The following is a 14,981-nucleotide window of genomic DNA, read 5'->3' as shown; positions in this document are numbered from 1 at the left end:
CAAAAAGAAAAGCAGAAGCAAGCAAGCATTAGTGTGTCTTTATGTAACTGTAGATAAGTTAAAAGGAAGGAGGAGACTGAGGCAGAGGCGAGTCAGAAGCATTCTGTTGTATTAAAGCGGAGTTCCACCCAAAAGTGCAACTTCCGCTTTAAGGCCTTCTCCCCGTTGTGTCGGTTTATTAAGTCAGCAGTTACACTTTGTGTAGCTGCTGACTTTTAACAAACAAAAAAAAATTACTGGAACTCCGTTTTAAAGTATATTTGATGGCACACATCAGATAAATGGATGGTTTTCAGGAATCATCCTTTCAACTGATGATGTCATTGACCGTTAGAAGGTTGGCAGCTAGAAGGTTGTAATGGTGTAAAATGAAAACCTGTGGCTTTGTGTAACTAAAAAGCAGATTTCATCCACCCACCAGCTTGTATACAAGTTTGGGGCAATTTTTAGGCACTTTGCCAAGGCACCCCTGAAGAGACTTCTGCAACCAAAATACATTTTTGTCCTTTTTTCCCCGAAAATAGAGCTTTCTTTTGGTGGTATTTCATCACCTCTGGGTTTTTTTTTTTGGCTATAAAACACATCCAATAAAAAAGTGACTTATAGCGGGACTGACATATTGTGGTGAACAAATGGGACACCTGTCACTTTACACTTTTTTGGGGACTAGTGACACTAATACAGTGATTAGTGCTTAAAAAAAAGTAACTGTTTATGACACTGGCAGGAAAGGGGTTTACATCAGGGGCTTATAACAAAGTTATAGTTACAGTTATAATCTTTTGACTGGGAATGTATCTGTGTTCAGAATTAAGCAATCACAAACTCATTTTAAAAGAGGAAGTAAACCCTCCTCTGACACTTACCTATAGGTGTGCCTATGATAAGGCTTACCTATAGGTACTGTAAATATCTCCTAAACATGTACCATTTAGGAGATATTTACCTTACATGCAGCCAGTGACGTCACTGGCGCATGCGCTCTGAAGGAACGGCCGCTGGTGCCGTTTCTTCAGAGACCCGTGCCGTGACTGTCGGCGTGTGCGCGGGAGTGACGTCACCGCGGCTCCGGCCAATCAGATGGCCGGATGCCGCGATCCCGGAAGACGGGTGACTGGACATGTCGCCCCTCATAGAGGTGAGCGGACGGCACAGCGGGGGCTCGTTCTAAGGTAAGTATTTCATAATGAGCTAGTATGCGATGCATACTAGCTCATTATATGTTTATCTTTCAGCTTGTAAAAAAAAAAAATTTTTACGGAGTTTACAACCTCTTTAACCACTTAAGCCCCGGAGGATTTGGCTGCTAAAGGACCAGGGGTTTTTTTGCGATTTTTTACTGCGTGACTTTAACGGACAATTGCGCGGTCGTGCGACGCTGTACCTAAACGAATTTGACGTCCTTTTTTTCCCACAAACAGAGCTTTCTTTTGGTGGTATTTGATCACCTGTGCGATTTTTTGATCACGCGCTATAAACAAAAAAAGAGCGTAAATTTTGCAAAAATAACAATATTTTTCACATTTTTTTATATGAAATTCCCCAAAAAAAAAAGTAAAAATCAAAATTTTTTAACATTTTTCGGCCAATTTGTTTTATGCTACCTATGTTTGGTAAAAAAAAATCGCAAAAAGCGTATTTTGATTGGTTTGCGCAAAAGTTATCGCGTTTACTAACAAAGAGAAAGATTTTTGTCATTTTTGGTGTTTTTTTTTTTAACGCGTAATGGCGGCGATCTGCGATTTTTTTTTCGGTACTGCGACATTGCGGCGGACAGATCGGACCCTTGACTGACATTTTTGACACTTTTGGGGTTACCAGTGACATTACTGCAGTAATCAGTGCTATACATATGCACTGTTACTGCAAAAATGACACTGGCAGGGAAGGGGTTAACTTTATTGGACAGGGAGGGGTTAAGTGTGTCCTAGGGGCGTGCTTTCTACTGTGTAGGGACATTCCTATTGGTGTAAAAGCAAAGATCAACCGTTCTACATAGTAGAACGGTCAGATCTTTACTTTTACACAGGGAGAACTGACAGGCAGCTTGTTTACACAAGCTGCTCTGTCTTTCTCCCTTCACAGGAGCGATCGCAGTGTGACTGGCGGACATCGAGTCCGCCGGTCACACGCACTGACTTGCCTGTGAACGAGCCGCGGCGGGCGCGCGCCTCGGCGGGCGCGCGCCCGCTCGCTATAGGCTCGCAAGTCAGTGACAGGCGAGTGACGTACCGATACGTCACTCTGCCTGGCCGGGGCTGACCGCCGCAGTATATAGTCGTGCGGCGGTCGGCAACCGGTTAAATAGGAGTCAGTACACACCTGCCATCATTTAAAGTGACTGATTAACCCAAATAAAGTTCTAGTAGGTCATTCCTGATGTAGCATCCTACAGCAAAATCCATGGTCAGCAGAGAGCTTCCAAAGAATCAGAGGAAACTCATTGTTAAAAGGTATGAGTCAGGGGAAGGGTACAAAAGAATTTCCAAAGCATTAGATATACCATGGAACACAGTCAAGACAGTCATCGTATAAAGAAAATATGGCACAACAGTGACATTACCAAGAACTGGACATCCCTCCAAAATTGATGAAAAGACCAGAAAAAAAACTGGTCAGGGAGGCTGCCAAGAGGCCTACAGCAACATTAAAGGAGCTGCAGGAATATCTGGCAAGCACTGGCTGTGTGGTACATGTGACAACAATTCTCCGTATTCTTCATATGTTTGGGCTATAGGGTAGAGTGGCAAGACAAAAGCCTTTTCTTACGAAGAAAAACATTCAAGCCTGGCTACATTTTGCAAAAACACATCTGAAGTCTCCCAAAAGCATGTGGGAAAATGTGTTATGGTCTGATAAAAAATGGATTTTTGTAAAATCTTACCGTAAAATCCTTTTCTCTTAGCTCATTGACAGACGTAGTCCTCGGTGATACAGCACCTTCGGGTTATGTTGCCTCCACAGGAGTAGGACTAGACAGGAAATAAAATGCTCTGGCCACACCCTAGGGGCAGTCCCCGAGGGTATATCCTCTCTCTCTCTGCCACAGCAAATCAGTTATGTCACAAAAGCAGTGTTTAGAGAATTTAACCCAACCCAACTCCAAAACAGAGGGGCGGGTACTACGTCTGTCAATGAGCTAAGAGAAAAGGATTTTACGGTAAGATTTTACAAAAATCCATTTTTCTCTATCGCTCATTGACAGACGTAGTCCTCGGTGATACAGCACCTTCGGGACGTCCCAGAGCAGTATCACAAATGAGGGGTGGGAAAATGGAAATCAAATCCAAATCTAGAAGGCCCAACCGGTGCCAACTAGAAGTTTACAATGCTCATCCTTAATGATGAGACTCAACAAAAAAATTTTCAAACAGAAAAAAACCCTCGAGGTAGACCACCGGTCTCCTCAAATTGCGGCCTGCAAAACCTTGCGGCCAAATGAGGCATCCGCCGATGCCATGACATCAATTTTATAAAATTTTGTAAAGGTATGTACCGACGACCAGGTGGCCGCCTTACATACCTGGACCACTGACGCCTGATGGCGAAAGACCCAGGAAGTACTGAGCGCTCGAGTGGAGTGCGCCCTAACAGGGAACGGAGGACTCTGACCCTTAATAGAATAAGCCTGTACCACCGTCTTGTCTAATCCATTTGGCAATAGTCGCAGCAGATGCAGATGCAGGCAACCCCTTTCTGGGGCCATCCGTGATCACAAAAAGTGAATCCGTCTTACGGAATGATTCTGTAGCTTTCAGGTATACCCTGATTGCCCGAACCACATCCAAGGAATGCAACGCATGTTCCCGATGATGATTGGGCTGAGGATACAAGGAAGGTAGTACAATATCTTCATTCAGATGAAAATCTGAAACCACCTTAGGAAGAAAGGATGGCTTAGGATGGAGTACTACCTTATCCCTATGAATCACCAAGTATGGGGACTGGCATGATAAAGCAGCCAGTTCTGACCCCCTGCGTGCAGAAGTGATAGCCACCTAGAAGGCCACCTTCTGGGATAAAGTAAGCAAGGGAATCTCCCTGATGTTTTCAAAAGGAGGTTTCTGTAGAACCGACAAAACCAAATTAAGATCCCAGGGCGGTAAGGGCGCGCGGACTGGTGGAGCCAGGTGCCGCACCCCCTGGATGAAATTCCGCACCAAGGACTTGGTAACTAAAGGTTTCTGAAAGAAAATTGCTAATGCTGAAACTTGACCCTTGATGGTGCTCAAGGCTAGCTTCTGCTCAACCCCTTTTTGCAAAAAGGCCAATATTCGAGTCACCGAATAGGTACGTGGAGGAAATCCTAAAGATTCGCACCATGCGATATAAGTCTTCCATGTGTGATAATAGACTCTGCTGGAAGTCGCTTTCCTTGCTTTAATAAGGGTAGGAATGACTGAAGCTGACAACCCTCTGTCCTTCAGTACTTGGGTCTCAATGGCCAGGCCATCAAAACCAGCGACTGTAAAGCACAATGGTAGATTGGTCCTCGAGACCGCAGATACTCCCTGAGACGCAGTTCCCACGGAACGTCCGCGACTAGCAAGTCCAAGTCGGCCAGGCCGGCTTGACGAGGCCAGCCTAGAATTTCTAGGACCACTGGCACTGACGGGATTTGAACCAGGCGTCCCTAGAGCTATCTGGCCCCGACCATCCGACAAAGTCTGGTCGTTTTCTGTTCCCACACATTTATGCGACACCTGATTCCTATCAGGAACGGTGATCTCTCCTGGTTGAATCTCAGGGACTGAAGTCACCCGGCTAGAGGCTTCTTGGTCTGTCTGGTCAACCAGATCCGATTCCTGTGGGGAATTGAGACTAATCTTAGAAAAAGGTAAAGGAAAAGATCTGTTCAGGGAACGGTGACTACCGCTCCCTGTAGTACTTAAATGTTGGAAGGGAAGAATCGCACCGGTAGTAGTAGTCGATGCTCGATCTAATGTCCTGAATACCGGTGAAAACGTCCCCCCACCCTCAACCCGGGTGGGGGCGCACCTTCAGGCTGTGTAATCCTTTGCTTCGGGTTTGGCTGAGTCGGTCCTCTGTTTGTCCGACCAGCCTTTCTTGAACCCTCCTGGAGGAGTCTTGCCTTTCCCGCTTGTTCCAGCCGGGCGTGCGAACCCCTTATGGGCGGTAAAGAAAGGTCCTCGCTTGTTGCGAGGTCCCTTAGCTTTAGCAGCCTGTGGCAAGAAAGTGCTCTTGCCCCCAGTGGCATCCTTAATAATTTCATCTAGGGTGGCCCCAAATAGGCGATTCCCCTGAAAGGGAAGATTCGTCAAGGTCTTTTTGGAACCTAGGTCAGCTGACCAGCATTTTAACCACAGCACACGTCTGAGGATTACCGCTGACATAGATGCATGCCCTAATAGGGGGGTAGCATCCAAGGCTGCGTCACAGACAAACTGTAGCCCTTGTATAATCTGTTCCATCAAATCAGATGTTCCCTGGGGGATATCTTTTCCCCTTAGGTCTTGGCGTACCAATCTCGCCCATTCCGTTAGTGTCTGGGAAACTAGACCAATAACAATTACTGGTCTAAATGCTGACCCCATCAGGGAGAAGATAGTGCGGAACTCCGCTTCCATCTTTCGATCCACCAAATCCTTAAAGGACGAAGTGTCCTCCACTGGAATAACCGTGGCTTTATTCAGCCTGGAAATAGGTGGATCCACCACTGGTGGTACCGTCCATTTCTTAATGAGGGATTCCTCAAACGGATAGCGTCTAGCAATACGCTTGGAAATAGTAAAGGTACGTTTAGAATGCTCCCATTCTCCTTTAATTACCAAAACACTTGGGTACAGGAAAAACCTTCACCGTTTTGATGGGCTTGTTAGTACCAAAGGGAATCTCTGTTTCAGTTGCCTCTGCCGGTAAAACCTCAAGTCTTAAGGTTTCCCGCACTGCCACAACTAGTGCGTCCACCAATGCTTCTTCCTGAATTATGGCGGAAGAATGAACGTCCTCCTCACTGTCTGAGGGAGCTTTACCTGAGGTAACAGCCCTTGCAGAGGGACCTGCAGCTGCAGTGACCGTCTCTGAATCTGAGTCAGAGGTGTCAGATAATATAGGGGTAGGCGGGGGTCGCTTTCTTGACCCCCGTCCCTGACAGGCCGCCTCCACCCGAGCCACCATACACTCCAAAACTGCTGTGGCCCCCTGGAGGGAAACAGGTGGGGGTACTTGTGTGGCAGGGTCCATGATTATTCCAGTAACTACCCGGAAAATACAATCCAAACTTAAATAAAAAACTTTTTTTTTTTTTTTTTTTTTTCCAGACCCCCAGCGCCACAAAAGCCCCTCAGTGTTACCTGCTAGGGATCCCTATCGATCGAGAGAGAGAGAGAGAGATAGACCCCCAGGCTCACCACTTGATGCTCAGAGTTCACTGCAACAGGTTACAGCACTGTCTTCACAAACAGGAAGTCTTTTGGCTGGCTGCCCAGGAAGAAAGGAGGCGGCTCCGCCCCTCTGCACGCCTTCCGGCGCCTCCCCTAGCTCCACGAGGTGTTTGGGTCACCTCAAACATGGCCGCCCCCATGCTGGAGACACGAGGCTACGACAAAATGGCGGCCTCGTGCGATCTAGCAAACAATGGCGGCGGTTGTACCGAATAGCGGCGTGACTGCAGAGCATCACAACACCTTCTCTACATGGGGATTTAGCCTGGTCGGCGGTACCGGACCCTGGCGGACCGCATGGCCGTCGGAAGGCCTGCTATTGCTGGAGACTTGACTTGAAAAGCAGTCTACATGTCCGTGGCTTCTGACTGGTAGGATACTTCTATTATCACAGTAAGATTACCGTACTGCCACTGATTACAATCTTTTAAACATATTTACAATTAGATTGTCAGTTCCCAAACCAAGCCTCCTGGCTTTTTGCACATAAAAATCACACTCAAAGTAGGGGGATCTGTGCCATGTTATAGGATAGAGGGGAACTCATCCTTACCATACAGAGAGGGGCCCGCGTTCACCACAAGACCCGTCAGGGGAAAGGGGGAACATACTACTCACCATACCGGAACCAGGCGGGCACCAACTCCTGACAGTACCCCTCTCCACCGGGGCGGGAGGGCTGTCGACCAATACGGACGCCGTGACTCATGGTCCTTGGCGTTTCAGCGAGACGTTTAACTCGCAGGGTCAGTCCCTCCAGTGGGACTATGTCGCGGCCGACCCAGCGCGGAGCTATGGCCTGCACGCGCTCGTAGGCTGAACTGGGGTGACCACCGGATCTCAACATCCAGCCCGTCGCCCAGTTCAGCTTTCTTGCTTGAAGATCTCACAGGAACACTGGAGAAAAAAAGCTGTCTAAAAAATCTTTTTAAGAAAAAAATCCTGCCAGGACCGAAGATCCCAGCAAGGTATCTAGGTCCTTACTCCTGACTAGACAGAAAAAAACTGATTTGCTGTGGCAGAGAGAGAGAGGATATACCCTCGGGGACTGCCCCTAGGGTGTGGCCAGAGCATTTTATTTCCTGTCTAGTCCTACTCCTGTGGAGGCAACATAACCCGAAGGTGCTGTATCACCGAGGACTAAGTCTGTCAATGAGCGATAGAGAAAACAAGGTTGAACTTTTGGGCCATAATTCCAAAAGATATGTTTGGCGCAAAAACAACACTGCACATCTCAAAAGTACACCATACCCACAGTGAAGCATGGTGGTGGTAGCATCATGCTTTGGGGCTGTTTTTCTTCAGCTGGAACAGGGGACTTAGTCAAGGTAGAGGGGATTATGAACAGTTCCAAGTAGCAGTCAATATTGCACAAAACCTTCTGACTTCTGCTAGAAAGCTGAACATAAAGAGCAACTTCATTGACCCAAAACACATCCAAATCAACAAAGGAATGGCTTCACCAGAAGATGAAAGTTTTGGATGGCCCAGCCAGAGCCCAGACCTGAATCGGATGGAAAATCTGTGGGGTGATCTGAAGAGGACTGTGCACAAGAGATGCCCTCGCAGACTCCTGTCCAAAAAGACTGAGTGCTGTAATAAAATCAAAAGGGGCTTCAACAAAGTATTAGTTTAGGGTGTGCACACTTATGCAACCATATTTAATTTTTTTTATTTTTACTTCCCTCCACCTAAAAGATTTTAGTTTGTTGTTCAACTGAGTTGTACAGTTTATGGATCACATTAAAAAGGTGGAAAAAGTTCTGAAATAATTGATCTTGAGTCTTTTTTTTTTCACATCACAGAAACCTGACATTTTACAGGGTTGTGTAGACTTTTTATAGCCACTGTATGTAGACTGTCATTCTCCCTCTGTACTGTCTAATCGGCAGGCGCCAGCGGACATCAGGTCAGCGGCATGCGTGCCCCAGACCCGGAAGTGTCTGATCACGTACTAGGTAGGTACTAGGCACAGAGCGGCCGTCCTGCCACGGTAAATGTACGTGGGGAGGTCCGCATGTGGTTAAAGCGGATCTTTACTCATAACAAGTTAATTTTAAAAAAAATGGATTTTTGTAAGAACTTACCGTAAAATCCTTTTCTCTGAAGTTTGACAGACGCAGCTCTTCCTTATTCATAGACTAATAAGGTTATGCCCCTCCTAGGGATAGACACTAGGTGGGAAAAAAAAAAAAAAAAAACTTGTACACGCCTATGGGGGCTGTCGCAGCAGGCATAACACCTCAGGCTCTGCTATTCTCAAACAGTTTGGTTGCACGCAGTGTTAGCAAAAACCCCATAACTCAGAAGTAGAGGGGCGGGTGCTGCGTCTGTCGATAAACTTCTGAAAAAAGGATTTTACGGTAAGTTCTTACAAAAATCCAGTTTTGGCTATCGTTCGACAGACGCAGCTCTTCCTTATTCATAGACTCATAGGGAATCACTGAGTTAGAAAGACCTCTATCTCTCAACACTCGGCTTACAACAGCCATGCCATTAAAGCCAGTGACAGTAAAGCAGGATGAAAGATTGGGCATTGAGACAGCAGATCTTCCCTGTGAGTAGGTCTCCAAGGAGCATCAGCGACCAACCTTACACGATCTGCGTACCAAGACTGGCGAGACCAGTCTGGGGCCACCAAAATGACCAGAATTCCTTCCACTTCTATCCTGCGTGAAAGTCCCGGCAGGAGATCCAAAGTATGGAAGGCATAAATCAGTTAGTACTGACCCCAAGGAGCCACCAGAGCATCTGACTACGAACCTCTGAACAGTCTAGGTGAGGCAAGAAACAAACAAATTGACCTTGGGTGTCCCCCACCGGACACAAAGAAGATGAAAAAAACCTACGGGCAAAGGAACCACTCCCGGGCCGCCAAGACACACTTATTGCCCCTTGATGATTACAATAAGCCAAAGCATAGGCCGATTGAATCCGGACCGGACAATCTTGCAGACAAGTTGCCCAGTGGCTCATGGAAAAAAAAAAAAAAAAAAAAACTATCTCCCTGAGCCTCTGCAATTTTGCAGAAAAGACAGACTGCCAACAGCAATCAGATAGTGCCCTGTAACTTTTGCAGCTTGTCCGAGGGAGGGAAGACCCTCACCAAAGCGGAATCCCCTATAAAAACGTAAAAAACAAATATAGCCCCTATAAAAACATACTTGTGAGGAACCCAGCTCCGGAAAAAAAAAAAAAAAAAACGAAGACATCCCCCCACCCCAGTAATGGGCGAGGGTGCCCCATCACGCAGATGAAGATTCATCTGCAGAGCCGGCATAGTCCATTTCCGATTTACATGAGCAGGTGTTCTCGAAACCCCCAGAAGACCTGAACAGCAGTACCATTGCTTGCGACCCGGAGGTACGAACTGGCCGCCTACGAGTAGCAAAAGACGACCCCCGTCTAACACCTAGTGCCTTACCCTTAGATGATTGAGGAAGAAGAGTACTCTTACCCCAGTGAGGCCTTTGATCAACTCATCCAGAGAGGATCCAAACAGCCTCTCCCCTGTGAAAGGAAGATTAGTCAAGGCCTTTTTGGAAGCCTGGTCAGCAGACCAGCTCTTTAGCCACACCATGCGCCTAAAAGCAATCCCCACTGCCGACGCCCTGGCCACTAACGGGGCTACATCCAGGGACGTATCACGCGTGAACACCAGGACTTAAGCACACTTGGTCCATCAGTTCCAGCACCGCAGGGGGGAGCCGTTCAGCTTCCAAGTTACTTTTAAGTAACTTCACCTATTCAGTGGCAGTCTGCGCTATCAGAACGTTTCATCCACAATAGTGTGAAAAAATTCCGGACAAGGGAACACCTTGCACGACTTATGGGATTTGCGGGAGCCAAAAAAGACACCTGCTTACCTGGCGCTGGGGGTTCAGCCATTTTTAACGTTTTTCACAATGAAACTATCAGGGATCCCACCAATGCGCGTGTGCGCGGCGGCTGAGGAGGACAGGTCCTTTTCACCGTCAGAATACGAAGACACTGACCCCCTCAAGGTGGTCTGCGGCACCCAAATATATCTCAGAGTCAGAGGACCCTGCCGATGGAGGTGAGGGCGGAGGATGTTTGCAGCGGGCAACACCAGAACAGACAAATTCCACTTCTGAAATCAGGCTTTGCAAAAAAAAAAAAAAAAAAAAAAAACTGCGATTTCTGGCTGCAACTGTGAACCGGAGGGTCTCACAGTCATTTCCAGGGGGTCTGCAGGTGAAATTCTATCCTGGGACTCCATTTGCAATAAATAATTCCCACCGCTAATACTGCGGACCCCCAACAATGATTAGTATATTATATCTTGTATAATAGAGCAGGAGGAGGAAAAAACCAACAGGGAGCCCCCAGAAAACTATACCAGAGCCCAGAGATAAAACGTCCAGTCTGAAAAGTGCAGAAAACAAAAGTAACACTGAGCTGCACAGGAAGAGGAAGCTCTGCCTCTCATGTGCTGCATGTCTGTCCAGCTCACGGACCTCAAGAAAATGGCCACAATACAGTCTCAATGGAGAAATACGTAAAATGGCTGCCCATACAAACTAATAGGAATACCGAGATCATGAACCACAGCAAAATGGCAGCCCCCACGGCGCACCATGCGGTCTTCGGGACCCCCAGGGAGGGTCCCAAAATAGAAGGCATCAAAATGGTCCCTAACCAGGGATCCATTTAGGACATCCACCCCCATCAAATAAGCGCAGAAGCGGCCGCATTAGTAATTGACATAAGCCACAGCCGTGGCATTGTCGGTTTGAATTCGCACTGGGCATCCCTGAAGACAATCTGTCTAATGATCCAGACACAGTCTGATCGTTCGGAGTTCCAGGACATAATTCCCATCGTCCAGATCCCCTGAGCAGAATATGCTTGCAGAGGATGCCTCCCCAACCGACATCCGCGGTGACCACTGTCCAATTCAAGGGGGAGGAAGGGCTTGCCCAGCTGAAGTGTCGGCGAGCGAAGCCACCATTTCAGGGATTCCTTTGTTTCCTGATTCAGCCAGATCCGATTGTCCAGAGACTGCGGAGTTTCGTCCCATTTGGTCAGAATCTCCTTTTGCAAGGACCTCATATGGAACTGTGCAAACGGAACCGCCTCAAAGATAGACACCATTAGGGCCAGCACCCGCATGCAAGTTTGGAGGGCTGACAATTTGCTGGACAGCAGGAGGCGAATTGTAGCCTGAAATTTCTGGAGTTTGTCTAGAGGAAGGAGCACTCTGGCTATGGCCGTGTCCAGAGTCAGGCCCAAATAGTCCAGCTTTGTGGATGAGAAACCAGGGTAGACTTCTAAAAATTCAAAATCCAGCCGATCTCCCGTAGAGTTGTGATTTCCAGGTTCTGCACCAGAGCAGAAAAAGACGCCGCTCACAGAAGGCAATCATCCAAGTAGCCTAGTACTGCGATCCCCCGAATTTTTTTTCTGCCTACTGTCCTACTTCTGTAGGGGGGGGGCAGAATAACCCAATGGTTAAGAAGAATCAGGAGCTGTTTCCATCATTGAACAAAAGAGAGATGTAGTGTAGTTTTTTTTGGGATGTAGTCAAGTCATTACTAAATGCATTGGGGTTGAATTTTATGAAATTCCTTGGTAGCCAACAAGGGAGAATGCACAATCAGATGGTAATGTGTGCAATATTATAAACTGAAGCTGCACGTTACCTTAAAGCCCATCTCCAGTCAAAACCTTCTAGCTTTGGCTAGCATAGTGAAGAGTTAGGCTGGCATGAGCATTATACAATTTTCCCTTTAGATTTACTAAAACCATATAATATGAAGTCAAACCTAAATACTTTCAATATGTATGCAATCAGGCAGGCCCTTGCACTACATAGTTGAAGGTAAATCTAAAAGGAAATTGAATAAGAAAATTATATAATGTATGGCCAACTTTAGAATCTTAGGTGTGCACAATACTAAAATCTTGACAAGTTTTGATATCTATTTACCTGACATCTTTTATTTTACTGAAATTAAATTTAAAGTGTATTTTTACCTGACAATTTGCATTTAAAAATTGGCCACGCAAATATTATGTGACATTAAAAAATTGCAAAAGCCATTATTTTATTCTCCAAGAACTCTGCTTTAAGAAAATATAGGTTTGGGGGTTTTAAGTAATTTTCTAGCAAAAAAAAAAAAAAAAATGCTGATTTTTACATGCACAGGAAAAATTACCTTTACATAGGGTAAAATGTTGTTCATGATTATTGCTTCTCTTCCATCAGAGGGCAAATTCTCACAAAATTCTAGGAAAAATAAAATAAAATACATTTTCTTTGTAGCCAGCCGTCAGAGATCAATGACATCTATTCTGAACTGTATTCACATTAAAAACACTTAGCACACTTCGGGAAAAAAAAAAAAAAAGCATTTGACTATAGAAAACAGTAAAACCCAACTCCAGCAACATTTTTGGATAAAGTGGATGACTATGGTAGCCAGGACAGAAAGAGAATGCAAGAAAGAATCTCTCTAAACAGGAACACAAAGAACCACAAAATCTCGACTTCGCTACTCTAAGAAAAAAAGAGAAAAACTCAAATATACACAAATATGTTGAAATAGAATGAGATACATGTATATTTTAAAAATGACCACCAAAAGGCACTATTTTCAAAAGGTCAAACTGCTGCAAGAAAAAGAAAAGTTAAACAATGAAAGAAAGCTGCAGCTACACTTTTCAGTAGGTAATTTATTTAAAAAAAAAAAAAGCAAGGATATTACATTCTTGCTTTTTTTGGCCTTTAGGTGTAAATCATATCGCAGCATTAAACCAAAAACATATAGAAGTTTACCAATCATTAGATGTAGTGGCTACATTTGGGGGGGGGGGGGGGTCCTCCACGATCTACTATTCATCAGAAGCAGGAAAAACTGTAGATCACATTCCCTTATAGTGCAGGGGAAAACAACTGACATCACTGTCCAGAGTCTTTCCAGCTGGCCCTCTCCTCCTGTCCATCCCAGGAGCCTGCGCAGGACATCACTCGGGAGAGAAGGGTGGGCAGGAATCAGTGTGAGATACGACTGCAATCCAGCAGCTTCCCTGAGCTACTCTGCATGAGGTATACCACTACAGTTCCCAGTACCACACATCCTCCAGTTTACTTCTTGCCCCCCTGTACTGTGCTGTGTTCTCCTGGCCCCCATGTGCACCTCCCCTCTCTCTCCCTCCCTAATACTGTTCTCTCCTGTATCCCTGTATACTGCTCATCTCCAGTTTGACTCAGAATTGAGCATCTGTGCAAAAAAAGCAAACAAGTTTCACATTAGGGAGGCATGTTTTAATATTTATTCTATTGTTTAATGCCACTTCTAAAAATAATTCTTGTTATATCTACAGCTTGCTGATCATACAAATGTTCCATGAGCTGTAGATGTAAACCTTAGTTCAGGGGTTCCCGAAGATCAAGGATTTTTTGCCAGGTGCTCCTTGAAGGTAAAAAGGTTGGGAAACACTGTTCGATGTACTAGCAGATTTAGATACTAAAACTGAAGCCAAACTCCAGCTAATACTTCATAAGCAGTTACAGCAAATCGTTTTTTTCCTTTTGGGATAAAAGGTTTTAAAAGCTGATCATTGTAAGCACCACTGCTAGTGTTAAATGGTTTCTTCCCATCACTAATTTATACATTTTGCAGGAGAGCTTGTTCTTTTGAAAAATAATAACTGGCTAGTTCAGGTGAAAAAGGTAAGAAAGCCAAAATAGAATACCAATTCAGCCACCGCATCTATTAAATTGTAAGCTGCAATATATTAAATATTTGCTTCAGTGGTGAATACCACTTTATTGCCCGATACACTATCTCAGCATCAGTTTCAGCAGTAAAAAGAACATACTGTATGTTAAAGCAAAAAATAAGATTTAATTCCAAAAGAGCCAATCTAGTAACGCCTGGCTTACCTTTTACTTTGTGCGCTCCTGCAGCTCTAACTTCTGCTTCACAATCTTTTAAGAGATTCTGGAATGCTGGAACAAGGTCATTCTTTGTGATCTCTGGCCCAACAGCTTTCTGGAGCTGAAAAGAAAATAAGATGTCAGCTACTAAGAACTTACCCTCAAGGTAGCAACTATCACACCTGTCCTTAAAGCGGATTACATTTAGGTCCATGCTTCTTTTCACTTTAGTTTGGGCAAAGCTGACCCAAATAAACTATTTCCATAACCAAGTTATTCTTCTTGCTTTGTATCATACTGTAGTAGCATCAACTACATACAGTAAGAAGAGCTGTGCTCAGGCAGCATCAAAGGCAAATCCCTGTCTGCTGCTGAAACAAAACATGCTGTCCTCATGTGTCAGCACTCTGTAGAATACCAAAGCTGAGCAGACTTAGTAATAGCTAATACTCTTTTGGGTAGACGCTCTTCGGGTAGACTTACTTCCGGGTCCTGGAACGCACGCCACTCGCTCTGCGTTCCAAGACCCGTGCTGTGTCACATCCGTGGGCCGGGTGAGCGACTCAGTGTGAGACCCACCTCTGCCTGTTACCATGGTCACATGGAAACAACCACCATTAAACGGTGACCACAGGTAATGCACTAGGTGTTTGCGCCTCCTTTTCTTTTATGCA

General features: G+C 45.5%; 1 protein-coding gene across 1 annotated transcript in view; it reads right to left on the bottom strand.

Annotated features, from left to right (window-relative positions):
- PPP2R1B (protein phosphatase 2 scaffold subunit Abeta) overlaps positions 1-14,981 on the bottom strand; it is a 94,620-nt gene that overhangs the window by 30,752 nt on the left and 48,887 nt on the right. The window contains exons 7-8 of the mRNA XM_082274212.1: positions 14,314-14,428; positions 12,584-12,654 (exon numbers count right to left, since the gene is read on the bottom strand). Coding sequence (XP_082130338.1) covers positions 12,584-12,654; positions 14,314-14,428 — 186 coding nt within the window. The remainder of the gene's footprint in view (positions 1-12,583; positions 12,655-14,313; positions 14,429-14,981) is intronic.

The sequence above is a fragment of the Pelophylax lessonae genome (genome assembly GCF_965119305.1).
Source record: "Pelophylax lessonae genome assembly, chromosome: 12".
Lineage (NCBI taxonomy): Eukaryota > Metazoa > Chordata > Amphibia > Anura > Ranidae > Pelophylax > Pelophylax lessonae.
The sequence above is the reverse complement of the archived record's forward strand: the minus strand, read 5'-3'. Positions and strand labels throughout refer to the sequence as shown.